The sequence below is a fragment of the Catharus ustulatus genome, chromosome 6 (genome assembly GCF_009819885.2).
Source record: "Catharus ustulatus isolate bCatUst1 chromosome 6, bCatUst1.pri.v2, whole genome shotgun sequence".
Taxonomy (NCBI): domain Eukaryota; kingdom Metazoa; phylum Chordata; class Aves; order Passeriformes; family Turdidae; genus Catharus; species Catharus ustulatus.
The window spans coordinates 35427122-35445120 of record NC_046226.1 but is presented as its reverse complement, the minus strand read 5'-3'; the positions used below and the strand labels follow the sequence as shown (position 1 = coordinate 35445120).

General features: G+C 43.6%; 2 protein-coding genes across 2 annotated transcripts; both read left to right on the top strand.

Annotated features, from left to right (window-relative positions):
• The first annotated feature begins 2938 nt into the window (after nt 1–2938).
• On the top strand, nt 2939–9683 carry LOC116997693 (disintegrin and metalloproteinase domain-containing protein 20-like). The gene is made up of 2 exons (XM_033062770.2): nt 2939–5156; nt 9535–9683. Exons 1-2 carry the CDS (start codon nt 2939–2941, stop codon nt 9552–9554), a joined length of 2238 nt encoding a protein of 745 aa, XP_032918661.1. The 3' UTR covers nt 9555–9683.
• A 125-nt stretch (nt 9684–9808) lies between these two features.
• Nucleotides 9809–17514, top strand: LOC116997615 (synaptojanin 2 binding protein). The gene is made up of 4 exons (XM_033062581.2): nt 9809–9962; nt 13675–13811; nt 15306–15401; nt 16845–17514. The coding sequence occupies exons 1-4, from the start codon at nt 9896–9898 to the stop codon at nt 16983–16985; spliced, it is 441 nt and encodes a 146-aa protein (XP_032918472.1). The 5' UTR covers nt 9809–9895; the 3' UTR covers nt 16986–17514.
• The last annotated feature ends 485 nt before the right edge of the window (nt 17515–17999 follow it).

The following is a 17999-nucleotide window of genomic DNA, read 5'->3' as shown; positions in this document are numbered from 1 at the left end:
TCCATTCATGAAACAAGCATTTGAATGTGATAAGGCTTTTTCAGGGGAATGATCTTTCCCTTAGCAAATTACATTATAAAGCAGTAAGGGATGTTACCAGTGTGTCAATTTCTTAGTAGCTGTCCAGTGCTGAAGGTTTGCTGTATGAGGGACTGAAAGGTCTTCTGATCCTGTTACTTGCTGATCAGATATTCTACAATAATTTCATCAGTTAAGTGAACTGTGATATTAATTTACTGAAGTGACATTATGTCAGATATTGCTGTTGAGATGTTAAGCAAATATCTTGTAGACACTAATGTTTTTCAGTGCATGAGAGTCTAAGCCTTTTCTCTTTTGGTTTATAGTCTGGCTGCGAAGTCCAAAGTCCATCCAAAGGACACTCAGTATTTGTAGAGCTTGTAGATGAAAGGCAAAGAAGCAAGCACTTCTGAAATTGTGTGTCACTTTCTTCTGTATAAAGGAGAGATTTGGTTGAACAAGAGAACTGTCTCTATATTTGCTCTTAGGTAATAACCATTCGGACTTCAAAAGGGATTTTCTTTGCCTAAATCATGGGGTAGCAGGAGCTGAAAATTACCTGGAACTCTAATAGAAACAATTCTCCTCAGAGCCTGAAAGTACATATAAGTGTTTGAGTAGCTAGACATATTTGTATGTGAACGTGTGTACATGTACATGTGCATGCAAAAATCAAGCCAGACTGTCAGAAGAGGGGCACTCTAGCTACCTCAGTTTACTGTGTAAAGCTAATGGTGTCTCAGGTGCAGCAGAAATTCTGTCATCTTTTCATTAAGTAAGATCTGACCAGGTTTTATGTTGTTCTCACACATTCCTCTTTACCATTCTGCTCCCATTTTCATACTTTGGTAACCTTTTCCTAGTAGAGAAAGTTAGATGCCATCTGGCCAGTCAGTACATTCTGTTTGCCACAGCAAGCTGTTCTTGGAGCAAGACGAGTATAGGCAATCGGAGGGAAAAGCAAAGGGGATAGATTAGGTTTACATTAATACTTTGAGACCCTGAGTATTTTGTAGTCTTAACTGTATAGCTGTGTTTATATTAAAAGAGAAAGTAAGAAGTAGGCAACTTCAGGCTGGGGGATGGAAGGAGTGGTAAGTCATGACTCTTGCAAATTGGCAGAGGGATTTAGTAGGGTCTTTTGTATAACTTTCAGAGTGATCACACAGCAGAAGTATGCATTTAAAAATAGCACTACAGACAGGATTTTTCCATTACTGTGGTCTGGGTTATATTTATTTCAAGAGACATAATCTGATGTAGTTCACACTTCTGAAATGCAAAGCTGATAATTGAATAGTGGACAAGCATTCAACAACTAGCTGCACATAAAAGACTTTGCAAGAAAAGGTTTCTATAATTTTTAAACTAATAGGAAAATAAATCTAAGGCTAAAATAGATAGGTCATGAGTTTGGATGGATATCTAGAAAGATCTTCCTAGATGGATCATAATAGAAGCAGGCATTCTGTATTCATTCCTTTAATCTGAGCCTAATGTATTACGAGGTGTATGCTGCTAATGCGGGCCATGCTTGCAAGGAATGAGCAGGGTACCAAACCGTAGAATCTGAAGCACCTTTGGACAACAGCTGGTAACCTCCACAGCTGTTACTTGGGCCTGCCATGTGTGCCCAGCGTGAAGTACCAGCCCACTCAGGATCCTGGGGCCTGAGGCAGTGGAAGGAGGCTTTGAACATTCTGCCAGCTTCTTTCTTTCTTGCCCAGCCTCCTGAGGAGCATAGTGCCTGTGTCCTGTAGTTGGAAATGTTAACTGTTGCTGCCTGTGCCAGAGTGATGGTCAGCACATGGCAGTTGGTGACAAAAGGCAGGATTCCTGAGGTCTATATGGGATGGCAGAAGGGTACACCTCCTGCAGCTGAGAAAGATAAGGGCCATAGCAGGTTGGATTTCATCTCAAATGTGCTTGCAGTGCTGAATAGAAAGTTGTGAAGAGCTCCCAAAAGGTAATAGCTGTGGCTATGTTGAATTGCAGCACTATTTGCCAAAAAACCAGCGTGCACAGCTGTGTTGTGCAGGACATCCTGTTTACCATCCTGTTTTAATCCAGATCACTTATGGTTGTGTCTTGCTGAAGCTGTATGCAATATCGGGATGGTCGCCAAGTGGTAGATGTACCTGTAAGTGCTCTCTTTCCATTGCTATGAAATTACAACTCTTTACGAAGGACATGATGTGGGAAAATGGCTGCTGTAATTAAGGTGATACAGGTATGTAGCAGCTGTGTTGTAGATAGGCTTGAGGCTTTTATACTTGGTACTATTTGTTTGCATCTATATTATAAAATGTAGTGGAAGTGAATTTCCCTCTTTTTTTCTTGGGCGGGGGGGGGTATGCTGTAATAGCTATAGTAAGGGACATGCTAAGGTCACCACAGGGACTATTTCTGCACTTACTAATTTCAGACTCTAAGTCTTTCCTTGGGCTGAAATAGCTTGTTTCTGATGTCCACTTACAAATTATCCTGCAATGAAAACGGCAAAAAAAGCAAAAGCCGATCTTTTGAGATTTTAAAACAGATTTTCCCATTTGTGGTCTACCCAGATGATCCCTTTGCTCAAGACAAACATCTGTGACAAGGAGTGTAAAGCTGAACTGGGGGCCGTCCTCAGAAGGAGAAGTACCCATTACTTTGAAATGAAGATCATTAAAAGCTGGCAACACGTTTGCGGGAGGCTGAGTTACCGGTTCCTTCTAAGGAGAAGCTCTCAAAGAGCAGCGCGGGCTGTCTTGAGGCGCCTGGGCCGCAGGTGCCGTTTCCCGGGGAGCGGGCGCAGCTCCCCCGCCGGCCCTGGCCCGCCCGGCGGCAGTTGGGGCCGCGGGGCGGTTCCGCCCGGGCTGGGCCCTTCCAGGTTCCATCCCCGCTCGGGCGGGGGTGGCCGGCGCCGGCGGCCGCGATGGGGGCGCTGCCGGGGCTCCTGCCGCTGCTGCTGCTGGTGGGCGTGGCGGGGGCCCGGGGGGCCCGGCCCGCGGAGCCGCGCGCCGCCTGGGTGACGGTGCCGCGGCAGCTGAGCCCCCGGGCCGGCGACGACGCCCCGGCCCTTTCCTACTGGCTGAACGTGGCGGGGCGGCCGCGGGTGCTGCGCCTGCAGTCCAGGAGGGGCCTGGTCTCCCGTCCTTTCACCCTGGTCACCTACGGCCGGGACGGGACCCGCCAGGAGGAACACCCCTTCGTGCGGGACAACTGCTTCTACCAGGGCCACGTGCTGGGGAGCCCCGGTTCCCTGGTGGCCCTCAGTACCTGCGGCACGGGCCTCCACGGCATGCTCTGGGTGGAGGATGATACCTACCAGATCGAGCCCGTCCCCAATGATCCGGCTTTTCGGCACATACTCCACCGCATGGAAGAGGCAAACAGCCCCGAGGGACAGGGCTGCGGACTGACGCCGGAGGTGCTGCAGCAGCAAAAGGCTGTGCTGCCCTGGTTCAAGGCTCCCAAGGCAGAGGAAGAGAACGAAAAGCTGAAGGACTGGTGGACACACATCAGATATGTGAAGATAGTAGTGGTCGTGGACCATGTACGGTTTGTGAGGTCAGGCAGGAACAAATCCGAAGTCTTGAAGGACGTCATGCATGTCATCAATGTTGGAGATGTTATGTACAAGCAGCTTTCTCTCCGGCTGTTTCTTATAGGACTGGAGATCTGGACTGAAAGTAACTTTATAAATATTACTAACTCTCTTCCCAGTGTACTTACTCAGTTTAACGATTGGAGAAAGGCAAACCTGCTGGGTCGGCTGCACCACGATGTTGCTCACTTATTTGCGTTACAGTGGTTTGGAGGCTCCCTGGGATTGGCATATATAGGGACAGTGTGTGATAGCCACTGGGCAGCTGCTGTTATTTCCTTCACTGAGACAAAGTTGTCTGGAGTTTTTGTCACGTTTGTCCATGAGCTGGGTCATAATCTTGGGATGCTCCATGATAAACCGGGTTGTTATTGCAAACGCAAGACATGCATTATGTATGAAAACAATGCCGACACAGATGCGTTCAGTGACTGCAGTTACAAAGAGTACTTTCAGCTGGTTGTAAATGGCGCTCCGTGCCTTCGTAAACCCCCAGAACCTGGCACTTTCTACACTGGGAAACGGGAATACTGTGGGAATAAGGTAGTAGAAAGTGGAGAGCAATGTGACTGTGGTTCACCAGCAAACTGCAGAAGGGATCCTTGTTGCCACGCAAACTGTACATTTACTGCAGGTTCAGTCTGTGCATTTGGAAAATGCTGCAAGAACTGTCAGTTCCTTCAAGCAGGAACACTCTGCAGAGCAAGTACTGGCAGCTGTGACCTGCCAGAGTATTGCAATGGGCTTTCCCCTCACTGCCCACTGGATGTATACAAACAAGATGGAACCCCTTGCAAAGATGGTGTTTATTGCTATAAAGGAAAATGCTCTTCCCACAGTGAACAGTGCCAGAATCTCTTTGGCAAACAAGCCAGGGTTGCTTCTTTAGATTGCTTCAAAGCAGTGAATACTCAAGGTGACCGGTTTGGGAATTGTGGTATTCTTAACAATGTCTATTTTACAAAATGCAGTACTAAGAATGTCTTATGTGGTAGGATTCAGTGTGAAAACATAGTCAAAATGCCTTTCTTGCAGAACCATGTAACGCTAGTCCAAACTCCTGTTCAAGATAAAAAATGCTGGGGTCTCGACTATCACGTGGGGATGCCAAGAGCAGATGTGGGAGCTGTGGAAGATGGCACACCATGTGGTAGTGATATGCTTTGCATCAACAGGACGTGTAGGAGTGTATTAGTGCTGAACTATGACTGCAATATGACGAAGTGTCATGGCAGAGGAGTGTGTAACAATCGTAAGAACTGTCACTGTGAGTATGGCTGGGCTCCTCCATATTGTAAATTGGAAGGATTTGGAGGTAGCATTGACAGTGGACCCCCTCCAGCCAGGAAGATGTCTCAGAGAGCAAAAGTAAGACTAATACTATTTAGCTTTTTTTTTATGTGTATCATTGGAGTAGCTCTTTCCATCCGTTATAGGCGGAAAATAGAGGGATGGCTTACGAACAAAAAGGCCCGATTTCATAGAATATTTGAGTTGTTTCAAAGACGGAAAAAACCAGATGTTCCTAAACGAAACTCACCTGCTGGTAAGTCAAAATTCACCAGAAATCAAAAACGGTAGATTTGGATGCTGTTGAGGAAATCTCCCTTTAGCAGAGCCACCTGATAACTCATCAGAATAATTAAACAGGTTCTGAACAGCTCTAATCTTGTGTGATATCATTAAATGCAGAGTAAATGTTATCTCTGTCTGTTTTCTTTTAAGTTAATAAATGCAGGCAGTAAGGCATGCTCTTCTTTGTACCCTGAGCTCTTAAACCCATGTAATTAAATAATCTGCAGGTATTGTGTTTATGCTTCATATCGACAGTTTAAAAATGCAAACTTCTTAAAACAGGTGATAGATAGGTGATAGATAAATTACTTGCTTCAGTTTCCTCCTTCACCTAATGTTTTCTTCAATGCAGTGAGAGAGATGTTTGTGAACATCTTCTGTCATTCATTAACAACCAAAGAGAAAAAATTGCACTTGCAGTCTCCACTGGATTTCTTCCAGGCAAACCATTCTGTGTCGCTGTGATTTAATTCACATCTGTGACACACAGACTGGCAATGAATAGGTATTGCAGTGAGATACAGGTGTCTGTTTCACGAGTGCTTCCAGCTGTTTACAGGGAGCAGCCCTTCAGGAGGGAAGTAGACCATAGGGACTAGGGACTTCCTTTTGTGGAAGAGTAGAGAAGGATTATCCAGATCACAACCAGTAAGAATTGCATTTCTGAACTGTAATATATATGTCAACAGTGTAGCAACACCAAATCTGGCATTTCAGAAGAAGAAATTGTTTTTTATTTTCTGGAAATTTTCCAGTGTCTTGACTGGTGGCTGCTTCTGGGAAGTCCTGTATATTTTATTGTTGCTAAGAGGAGCTGTCAGTGGGGTTCCCCAAGTTAACTGAATTTCTAAAGTATTTGAAATTATTCTGCAAGTCTCTGCTACCTAGAATTCCTGCAATATTTGATAGATGCTTTATCTGACTATCTCAGGGCGTTTCTCTTGGCTTACTCTGTGAGTCTTTCTTCAACTATAAATGAATGTGTCCTCACAGTTAAGTAATTTCGCATTTTTTAACAAAATATAAAATATGTCTAACTTCTGAAAAATATTAGGGACATGGAAATACCATTCAATAAGTTTTATTGTAATTATTTATATTATAGAAGTAACTAGACTATTCTGTCCAATCAGCATGAAGAGGAGTCTATAGTCCAGATCACAGTAAAAACTTTTTTTTAAAAGGTGTTTCAGGATAAAGGGCTATAATGCACTTGTCTGCTAACAAAGGAATTATTTGTATTTAGAAAGCAAAGAGCACACTTCTAGCAAACATTCTGTAAAGGCAGGATAAGTACCTCAACACTTGCAAACATTTGGGAAGAAAGATGTTGGTGACTCTACAAAATATGACAGTAACTCTTGCTGCCTCCCAAATATATAATTTTTTTAGAATATGCATTTTCCTGTAATTTTATATGTGTATTTTTTTGTGTCCTGTATCCAAAAGGGACGACTACATTATGATGGGATGTGAAATACAAAGCATGTGATTCACAGTTTTTCACAACTTTTTGTCTAGAGCAAAAGGGTCCTTAAATAGTTACTATGCTGTCTGCAGAAATGAGGTAACATATTGTTTGTTTAGGCTGTGCTTATTGTTGTGATAGAACATGGATGGTTTTGATTAGATGATGAAAACTTAATCCTGCATTTGTGTCAAAAGGCAAGGTAACTGCCCCTTGACTAACACCACAGATTTATTCCTCATAACCAGAGACCTCCTTCGGGGGGTTGAGGGAGTGGGAGGGGTGTCCTCTGAGAAATAACAATTGTAATTCAGGTATTGCAAACAAGGGATAGGAGACAGACAAGGGAGATGTGGATTAATTGAAAGATGGAGATAAAAAGCTATTTTTGCACAACTAGTACCTACTAAGATTTTTTAAATTTTGCTTTTTAAATACAAAAAGAGTGGCAGAAGTTCCAGGTCCCCACCTTGATGGCCTGCCATTGTTGATCAATAGTATATTATAAATTGCCAAGTATAGATCTATGCTGAGAGAGAAACACCAGAGTCAGGGAGTTAATGTTTACAGACCTGCATAGTGAAGAGACAGAAGTGTACATGAAAGCACAATTTAGGCTAGAAAGCTTACTTGCAAATGCAGTTTTGGGAAAGATAAAATAATAAAATGCTGTAGTTTCTGTTTTTCTCTATGCTTAAAGATTGATCTGAAAAAACAGGACTTAATTGGGAGGATGTTTCAGTGAGCTTTGGATAGGAGTATTTCTGTATGCTTTTCTCCCATTTCTTCTTTGGCCATATGAGCAAGACAAACGTATCTCAACAAACCTAGTCTGTGTTTTATAAAATGTATGAGTTCCCTTTCTGAGGTTTTCTCCTTGAAAATATTTTTGTTTTTGATTTCAACACAGTAATGAAAAACTTGATGTTTCTAGTGGTTTGTTAGAAATGTCCTACTTCTCTGAAGGTGCTATGAAGGTGCAAGTCTAAGTTCAGTCCTCATCTTTCTGGTTTCCCTTTTTTTTTTTCCCCACCTGGTTGTATCTGCATTTTAAAATGCTTTAAATGGATGAGAGAACTTGGTTAATATGCAAGTCACTTGTACATGAAGAGGCAATTTACAAATGTTGCTGCACCAATCTCCCAAGAGATGTGGGTCACTGTAGTATGTGAAATAGTGCTGGAGGAAATAAGAAGACACAACCTAGACTAGTGGAACCCCATCGTAGGGGTTTTGGAACTAGATGATCTTAAATGTCCCTTCCAAACCAAACCATTCTCTGATTCTGTGAAATGGCCTGTGCCAGTGCAGTGAGGGTATTAAGTCTTATTTAGCTGTTAATGTGGCAGGCCAGTTGGGATAGATGAAGCCTGGAGCTGCCTAGGACTAAATTACAATATACCCATGTTTCTTGTTTGAAATCTCTTCCTTGCTAAAGAAAACTTTTAAAAACGCTTAATATAGCAGTTATCTCAGATCAAGATAAAATTGGTTTTGTTCTATGCCAAGATTGTAATTTCTAAAATACATTAAATTGCTGCTAAGGAACACTGTGTATCTTGAAGGAGCTTACCAAGTACCTCGCAGCTGCTTGCTTGCTCTCCTCTCACCCCTCACAGTGGGAAAGAGATTCAGAAAGAAAAGGTAAACCTTGTGGGTTGAGATAAAAACAGTTTAATAATTCAAACAACTAAATAATAATAATAGAAAAGAGTAGAGAGTAACAGAACCCAAGTGAAACAAGTACAGTACAATTGCACAATACACAGTACAATTGCACAATACACAATACAATGCACAGTACAATTGTTCACCACATGCTGTCTGATACTCAACCTGCCCCAGAACGTGTTTGGCCCCCTCACAGATAACTTCTCCAGCTTATGTAATGGACATTAAATTCTATGGTATGGAATATCCCTTTGTCCAGTTTAGGTCACATCTCCTGGCTGTGCTCCCTCCCAGCTTTTGTGCACCTTCTCACTGGCAGAGTATGAGACATTGAAAAGTCCTGAACTTAGGGTGAATGGTATTTAGCACCAACAAAAACTATCAGCCGTGACTATCACACGAGTCATGGTTTTGCTCATCACTGCAAGTATAATTGGACCTTGAATGCCTGTCTCCCACCTCTGAGGCAGGTGTTCTAACACTCAGTTTAGCATTAAGTATTAATGTTGTAGGAGTCAGAGATCCAGTGCCTAGGTTGTCTCTCCCTATAAAATTCAGGAATTCAAAAGTGCAGATAATCTTGGAATGAATGGAGTCAAAAACATCTGTTATTTTTACTGCAATACCAAACAAAAAATGGTAGTGTAACATTGAAGACAGATAAGTTGGTCCTCATTTTCATCAGAGAAGTTTCTGCAGCATGTAGATGTGGCTGTCCTCATAGTGCCAAGCAGTCAGGTAGTTCAACTGATTCAGGCCTCTTCATTCTTCCTTGTTGTTATTGTCTGTATTGACACACTTGTAGCATGTGCTGAAATAGATAAGGATACATTTTTCCTTGCTATTTCCCATTAATCTATTGGTTCAATAAACCCTGAGGTAGAGAGTCCCAGGTTCAAGTGGCTCCTCCGTTACGCAGCCAGTTGAACTACTTTGCCCTTTTTTACTAGGTAATTAATTGTCTGTTCTATAGAGTTCTGAGGAAATTTCTCAAATTCTCAAACCAAACACCTTCTACTTAGTTAAGTATTTCTTAATACCTAGGACCTACTTAAGTATTTCTTGCCCCAGTCGTGGGATAGTGGTTCTGTACACCGTTTGTGTTTCTGAATCCAGATCACTTTATTGCACCGCAGAATAACTCGGGATTGGCATGGATGCTCTCTGTGCTACTTGCCTGGATTGTGCTTTTGTCTGATCTGTTTTTCAGTTTGCTGTGAGGACAGTTAAAAGAGCTGGGAACAGGTCACACATCTCCCTTCCTCTCTCCTACGCCTACCCCAGACAACTGTGGCCTACTCCTTAACCTTCCTAAGGAAACCAGCTCCAGCCTGGGGAGCAGGGCAGGGCCAGGCCCTGCTGCCGCCGGGGCCAGGGGAGGTGCGGGGGCAGGAGGACGCTGTGCTGCGTTGCCCTGGGCCCGCTGCTCTTCCGCCTCGGCGGTGAGCGCCGGTGGGAGCAGCCCCGTCCCGCGGGGACTACAACTCCCAGGGCTCCGCGGCGCGGCCCGGCGGCGGCCGAGGAGGCGAGAGCGGCAGCCCCGGCAGCCGAGTTCTCCATCAGGCCGCAGCATGAACGGCAGCGTGGCGGGCGGCGGCTACGCCGAGGAGACCATCAGCCTCACCCGCAGACCCTCAGGTAAGGCGGGGGCGGCCTCTCCACGCCGAGGCAGCCGCGCCGAGGCCCGCGCAGCCCCCGGGGAGGCCGGAGCGGAAGCGCGGGGTGGCGGCGGCCGGCGGGGCGGCCGTGGCGGACACCGGGGCGGCGCAGGAAGGGTCCCGGCGGCGAGGACGGAGCGCAGTGCCCAGAGGTGCCGGGCCCAGGGGCCTCTCCCTGGAAATAGCCGTGGCGGTTACGTGCGGGAAAAGCTCGTGCCCTCCGTGAGGGAGAGCTGGCTGGGCGAGGGTCCTTCCTCTGCGGGAGCTCCATACAGGCTGTCCCTACGGACAACTCGCCTCTGGTTTTCCCAGGGAGTTGCCATCTCCGGTGGAGCTGTTGCTTGCAAGCGAGGCGGCAGCCGCTGAGCACCCAGCCGCGTTGGATACCCTGAGTCAGGGGCCATTTGGAAATCATGTGCCCAAGTGGCCGTCCCCTGTACTGTCAGCTTGGCGTTCGCTGTGCACCGTAGGCTGGAAAGAAAAGGGAGCAGGGCAGTTCTTGGGGCATTTTTGGCTTTGCTTTTCATGTCTCAGCAGCAGGTGCGCTCATGAAAACCTTACATTTTTACAGGATTTATGGTGCCATTCAAATCACACTTTCGGAAGTGGGGCAAGCTGGCCCGAAATGTGCAGCTCTGGGGCAAAATCCTGGCTGTAGAGAATGGCAGACTCCAGAAGGGCTTTTGGAGCTAGACTTGTACTTTGCTGTGTGAGGCTTTCTCTTTAATTAAAACGAGTAGGAAGGGAAACGTGGCAGCCCTTCTGTTGTGCACACCTGCTGGGTGCAGCTGCTGGCCAGCCTTACTCCAGGGGCTCCCAGAGACCCCAGCACCACCTTGTTGGTGTGTGTGTTTCCTTTTTCTGGGGTGGAGGTAGGTCCCGTGCCGGGCTGCTGTTGGTCCTGGCCCTCGTGCTGGTGGATCAGAAGCCAGAGGATGTGAGCCCAGGGAGCAGCCCTTGCCTCCTCTGCTCAGCAGATTGGCCTCTGGTTTGAAAGCTGTGTTGCCCTACCTGCATAGCCTTGAGCTTAAGCTAATGAAACTGTGCTTGTCAGGGAAAACTCTGCCGAATGAAGCTGATTCAAATGGGAAGGCTGTTTCCATACATCTGGGGAGCTAAAATTTTAAGGAATGTGTAAGGGAATGTTAAAGGGCAGAGTTGAGAATGGTCTTGAATGAGACCACTGTAATTTCAGTCTCAATTACCATGAGCAGCATTTGTCCAGTCCATTGAGTTGGACTGTGCATCTTCAGATTTTTTAGGTTTCTAACTATGTTACTTGATTTGAAGGTCCTACAGCCCCTTACAGCCTTGATGTACTTGCCATGCGAATTATTACTCGTTTCTGTGGAAGGAACAAAACACTTATCTGTGAAGTACAATTGGATACTGTAATCTATTGAATTGGAGTTTTGACTGCAACTTTTAAAATAGGTTTGATGCTAAACATCTCTGGCAAAAGCTTGCATTGGTTGTGACTGTATTTCTGGTGGCAGGACAGTGTATATTTGTCTTTTTCAAATTTTCTTGTATTCAGTCTCTCATTTCCTAATCCTGCCGGTCCTGATTTTTTTTAAGGTGTTTTTGAGGGACTTCTTTAGTTCAGGGAGGGTAAGTGAGGCACAGGGAGGTCTGCAGCCTCAGGGAGAGTCAGAAGTTTAGCCCAGAGCCTGCTTTTAAAGCTCTGCCGTTCTGCTCTGGTCCCTCATAGACAAGAGATTTAGTGCTATGTGCTCTCTCCCTTTTCTCCTTTTCTTCCAGCTGTGCTATGTCTCTTTCTGTGGCTGCATGAACTGGAAGGGAGAGAATAGCAAAGAGCTCGAGGATTGATAGGGGAGATATTTTTAGGCAGAGTGGAAGTCTGAGTGCTGGAAAGGAAAGACACAGTGAAAAAGCCCTGTAATACTTGGTCTAGCACTAACTGCTGCCTCTTTGTCACGAAGATCTGCCCCTGCTGATGAAAGCTGTGACTTGTGGGTAAAAAGTTGCAAAATGTATACTATTTTTAATACACATATACACCTATTTTAGGGGTTTTATATATCAGAGAAAATCAATGTGTTCTGAGATCCTGACTCCTTCTTTCTGGCTTTTTAATAAGTGTTGATTAAACCTCATACTTTCTGTAGTACTGATTTCCCCCTTTCCTAAGTTATTGCCTTTATGGCAATTAATTTTTAGCAGTGTGGATTTTTTTTTTCTTTTTATTTTCTATTGAAAGGTGTATTACTGTGCACAACTGGCCCTTCTTGGAATAAATATTATTCTAGTTGAAATTTTCAACTTCAATTTTTTCTCGCTTTCATTTTTTCCTCACTTGTCTGAAGCTGCTGGGAAGGGAAGAAAAGGTATGGCAAAATTGCTGCTAATATTTCTTTACTTCCCAGCTGTAGATACACACTTAAAAACCATGACTCATTTTGTAAATGCTTTGATCTCCTGTGACTCATTTAAAATGCTGCTTCCCAGCAGGCATAAAGTGGTTTTACTTTCATTTGAAACTCTCCTTCCCAAGGTTTCCAGTCCCACCTTAGAGAGAAAATAAGAAAGAAAACAAAAACAAATAAATCAGTCTGGCTGCACGTGGGCGGAACTTGCCCTCAGCTGTTCTTGACAATAGCTTTTGGATGACTGGTTTATGTCAGAAAAAAACCCCAAAACTTGGGTTTTTTTCCTTTTACTTTGATTATGTATTGGATTTTTTTTCTTTTTCTTTGGCTTTTCTTTCTTTTTTCATTGCAATCCTCTTGGGAATCTTTCCTGTCCCTTGTCATGCATTTTTATTTATTGTTATTATTGTTTATTATTAATTTGTTCTTCTTGGTTTCAATGAAACAAGAAGTCTTAACTTTAATCCAAAGTTGGATCCAGATATCTGTAACTGAGGCTTCCTTTAAAGAGTAATACAAAATGGCAAAAATGTGAAGTGGACATCGGTTCTAATAGATGCAGGTTGTATTCCTTTTTGTTTTGCATTGAATCTGCAAACCTTGTCTTTATTTCCTATCGCGTTTGAATTCATGAAACAGAACAAAGTGATCGTATACAATTAAGTGGCTTCATGTAGCCTCATTCCTGAAGGCAAAGCACACTACTTCAGCTCCTGAGACATGGAAGGGGAGCCTTCTTGAGCTTCAGGTGCCCTCAAGCTGATAGCACCGTTCTCGTTGCCTGTTTCCTCATCAGTAGACAGTGTCTAATGCTCCTCACCTTTCCTTACTGTGTTTCCCAGCTCACAAAACGCTAGTCAGAGGTGATTTCTTGCAGCTCAAAGATAGTGATTTACTATAACCTCATGTGAAATGCAGCATACTTTCATTTTCTTTCATGTTATTCTGAAGAAGTGTATTCCTGCTGAGGGCTGTATTGGCATCTCAGAAATGATGTCGTGCCCGTCAGTATTCCCCAGCACCCACCTGAAATGGCTCACAGATGTTTTGTGTAATGAAGCCTTTGGGGTCCTCAGGCATTTAGTGTCTCTCCTCTGCCTTCAAGACCAGTTTCATTAGAATAGCTTTTCTAGACAATGGAAAGGTGGTTAGAAGGGATGATGCAGATTTGCGTGCTGTGAGTTTTTGTATGGTGGAGACAGCAAGACAATGTGGGAGGGTGGAGTCCCCAACGAGCAAAACAGCAAGAATGTTTGAACCTTTGAGCTTTTTCTCATCAGCTTTCTCTTTGGCTTACCTTAGGGTTGGGCTTCAATATTGTTGGTGGGACAGATCAGCAGTACGTTGCCAATGACAACAGCATCTATGTCAGCTGGATCAAAAAGGATGGGGCAGCTTACCGTGATGGCCGATTACAAGAAGGAGATAAAATTTTAGCGGTAAGCCCTTTCTTCTGTGCTCTTCATCAGTGACGTGATGTGAGAGGCGGGTTTTCCATCAGTGCATAAAGGGGAAGGATGTGGTGAATGAATTAGATGGTCCCAAACAAACTCCCATGGAGGAGTTGTCTTGGGGATCTGGGGAGAGCTCTGAGCACTAGGGAGGTGGGTGCCTCTATATGGGCTTATCTCTTCTGCCTTCTTGATTTGCCACAGAAGTGCTCTGTGCACTGTGCTTGTGTTTCCTCTGTGACTTGCCTCCTTAAGGTTTAGAATCAAACCTTCTCCTGCTCACAATGGATTATCATTTACACACATGTAAATAAAGATCTTCCACCTCTTCAGTTTCCATTTTTTGACTGGTAATCTATGATTTCTGATCCTTTTGCATAGGGGGATTTTTAGACTATAAAACTTCTAGGCCGTAATATTCTTCTCTTTGTTTCAGCTCCTCGAGAATAGCATAGGCTGCTTCTTCTTTTTGAAAATTGTTTTCAAGTGTCTGATGTTCACACCCACTGGTTCTTCATATAGCTGGCAGTCATGCAAGAAACAAGATTTACAAAGTGTTGGGTGAAGAAGTAGCCTCTCCTAGTATGATGCACGACCTTTTTGTACTCCCTAATTTTATGTTACACTTGCTTATCATGTTCCACGTGTGATCTTTTTAGCCTCTGTTGACTTCCTTGCACTAATTGGACCTATTATTGATCCAGAAAGTGACATTAAGTTAAACAGAGAATATTTTCTTTTTCCTTAACAGTTTAATATTTACGTACTTGTGTTTGGGCTGTCTAAATATAAAGAGAAGGGAGGTACTGGATGTGATCTTAGGGGATACAACTGGGGGTAATGGGGATGAAAATGAAAAATTAGGATCAATTCACTCAGTGAATGAAATCAAGTGGGTTATAAAATCCTGTGCTGTTATATATTACTTTAAATTAAGAAAAATCCTAACACTTGCAAGGGGATGCTAATAAGTATGCGAGTGAATTTTTTTGTTGGTTTTCCTACATCAATGTGCCTATAAAAGTGTGTTTACAACAGTCTCTCAAATAGAGAGGTTTCAAAGGTGCACCAGTAGAGGAAACAAGGGAAGCGACTCAAAACAATAATTTTGCTGTAGCTGCTCTTTTATGTTCATTAGCTTTCAGAATCACACCTTTGATTTGTTTCCAGTAAAGCAACAGCATCAGAAGCTACTATTGACACAACTGTGGTCTTTTGTTCTTATTTTGCTTCTAGGTAGTTTTTTCAGTACCTCTCTGTTTTTCCTTGGAGTTTCTCATGTTCTGTCTCAACATATAAAATACATCATAATATTGATTAATTAATTAATTAGGATCTTTATTATTATAGTGTCATACCCCAAATGCAGAATTTTGTGAAACGTGAAGATTTTTATGTCTTATCCTTCCTATGTTAGCCTGCATCCTTAAAAATTTGCTTTTTTTACCTTCAGTATCTGGCTCTCCTTTTCCCTTTTTCTAGATCAATGGCAAAGACTTGAAGGATTTGCGGCACAGGGATGCTGTGGAACTGTTCAGGAATGCAGGCTATCATGTGTCTTTGAAAATTCAGCGCAGGGTATGTTTTACCTGTTTCTTAGGGTTATTTCTGGCTCAGTTTAGGCTGGTTTCTATGATTGGTGCCTATTTCAGGAGGAAGAAGAGTACTTTGTCCACGTGCTCAGTGTGATACATGCATATAAACATTTTGTTTGACCTGTGGCTTTCTCATTGCCTCAGCTGTAATTGTGTCTGTATTACTTTGTAACCCATGTGACCTGTTTATCAATGAAAAGGTGAGTTTGGAGATGTCCCCATGTCTTTGTTTTGCTGGAGTATGTTGTGTTTGCTCACTGATCTCCTTTCTCAGAGGTAAAGGTTTGTGTGTGAAGACAGAATCTTAAGTTGCTCAATTTTATTTAGTGGCCAAAATCTTACTGGAGACAGAACTCCTTTTGTTTCAGAGGCTATCAGTCATGTTAGTGATGAAATGTGTGTGCAGCCCAGTGCTGCAAGACAGACATTGAGGTGCTGGAACATGTCCGGAGAAGGGTAATAAAGTATGTAAAGGGTCTGGAGCACAAGTCTGATGAGCAGGAGCTGGGGATGTTTAGCCTGGAGAAGAGGAGGCTTAGGGAAGACCTTACCACATTCCACAGCTACCTGAGAGGAGGCTGTAGCCAGGTGTGGGTTGGCCTCTTCTCCCAGGCAACCAGTGACAAATGGAGACATCCTCATGTTGCAGCAGGGGAAGTTTAGATTGGGTGTTAGGAATTTCTTCACTGAAAAGGTTGTCAAGCAGTGGAACAGGCTGCTGAGGGAAGTGGTTGAGTCACCATCCCTGAAGGCATTTAAAAAATGGGCAGATGTTGTGCTTAGTTTTATGGCAAACTTGGCAGTGCTGGGTTAATGGTTGGATTTGGTATCTTAGAGGCCTTTCCAGCATAAATGATTCTACAGTAATAGGAAATATGGCCTACCATAGTTTAAATGTACTGGCACCATTTTAGATGAAAAAAAGAGATGAACCCTTAATCCCCAGCTAGCGTGGAAATTGACAAAAGAAATAGTGATCTACCCAAAGCATGTTGGTGGGGAGAGGTGGCTTGAGATCCCTTTTCTAACTCCCTTAACAAAGGAGTAAGTCTTCTGGACCAGTGTATAAGGCAGGTAGGAAAACCAGAGAGAATTATTGATGTCTTTTTTTCTGGTACAGAGAGCAGGAAATAGTGTGGTGGCAGGTGCATCAAGTGGTGACTGGGTATGTGTGTGTCATTTCTTTTGATGTATGAGGTGTCCTGCTCCACTTGAGTCCTAGTTTGGAAAGTGGCAGGAAAACATGAAGGTGCCTGGTAGTGACTGGGCACCCTGCATTTAAATTCAGTCCATCCTAAGCTGTTTTAACCCTCATATGTGTGGAGTCTGCAGTTAACTGGGGAAACTAATTTGAACCTAGTCCATACACAGAGCTGGGGGCTCTCTTATTATGGGTTCTGACATAAATATTTTTTTTTCCTTGTAGTTGCAGCCACAGAATGGCCCTGTGAGTCATCAAGGAGAGGGAGACTCGGGTGGGCTTCCTCTGGCAGCCATTCTTGTGCCGGGCCTGGCGCTTGCTGCGACAGCAGTCTGGATCTTGCTGAGGTATCGACAGCGGATGTGAAGAGTTCACGTCTGGGATATCACTGCGTATTTTACACAGCTATGATGTAATTTAAAGATAGAGAATCAACAATCTTGTCACAGACTGATGCCAAAAAGGATCATTGCCTATCATCAAAGTTGCTGCTGATGTTCGTATACATTGATTTTCTTGCAGGGTGAATAGAAGCAGAGAGAAAAAAGGGAAGGGAGAGGACTGTTTATGTAAAAGAGTGGGATAGCTGTATTTTTTGACAAATCTGAGGAGGTTTTGCCATCCTCCTCTATTTTGCACCATGAACTTTCAAACCCACTCATCTAGTCCACATTTTATGAATTAACTTTTGGTTAAAGGGAGTGGGAGTTGGGATGGTTTTAAATCAAAAACATTTTCTAGATGCTTTGCCTTGTTTCCACAGAATTTTTTCTTGACTCTAATGAATTCTGTCCAAACCATGAATAAAAACAAGCAATGCAGAGGGTATATTATTTTTCCCATTGACGTTTTGTTGGTTGTTGCTAAATAAATGCCTTAAATGTGTAAAATCTGATCTGTGGTTTCGCAGGTGAAATCTTCAGTGTAGCTGCTGATTTAACAGCAACATGCAGTATTGCTGAGGTATTTTGCCAGTTGTGGAAAGATAGAAGGTAGCCTGCTGCTGGAAGATTTTGATTGTCAAAATGATTGCTCATTTTTGGGTCAGGGTTGTAAGAGAAAGCTTTCCACAAAATACTAGCATACTGGAGAGAGACAAGCAGACAACTGAATCGTAAGGATAAGTGGTGCAAGAGATTTGGGCATGCTGAAGCTGCAGAAGAGTCTTTAAATTAGTAGTGAAGCAATAGTTTCTCCATTCATCAAGTGGGTTGAAACCTGCATTTCTCAGGTTAGAGGTTTTGGAGGTTATTTTTTGCACAGGAATACTTCAGCTAAAGTTTTCTGTAGCAGCCAACTTGTTCCCTGCAATCAGGAGAATCTTAATGATTATTGAAAGGGAGAAGCTGAGAGCAGGCTGGGATTGTCCTGGCTTTTGCT

Excerpts from the sequence above, each read along its gene's own strand:
- LOC116997693 (XM_033062770.2), top strand. The coding sequence starts at position 2,939 with ATGGGGGCGCTGCCGGGGCTCCTGCCGCTGCTGCTGCTGGTGGGCGTG. Across the intron at positions 5,157-9,534 it reads TAAACGAAACTCACCTGCTG|TTTGCTGTGAGGACAGTTAA; the intron begins GTAAGTCAAAAT and ends TCTGTTTTTCAG.
- LOC116997615 (XM_033062581.2), top strand. The coding sequence starts at position 9,896 with ATGAACGGCAGCGTGGCGGGCGGCGGCTACGCCGAGGAGACCATCAGC. Across the intron at positions 9,963-13,674 it reads CCTCACCCGCAGACCCTCAG|GGTTGGGCTTCAATATTGTT; the intron begins GTAAGGCGGGGG and ends GGCTTACCTTAG. Across the intron at positions 13,812-15,305 it reads AAGGAGATAAAATTTTAGCG|ATCAATGGCAAAGACTTGAA; the intron begins GTAAGCCCTTTC and ends CCCTTTTTCTAG.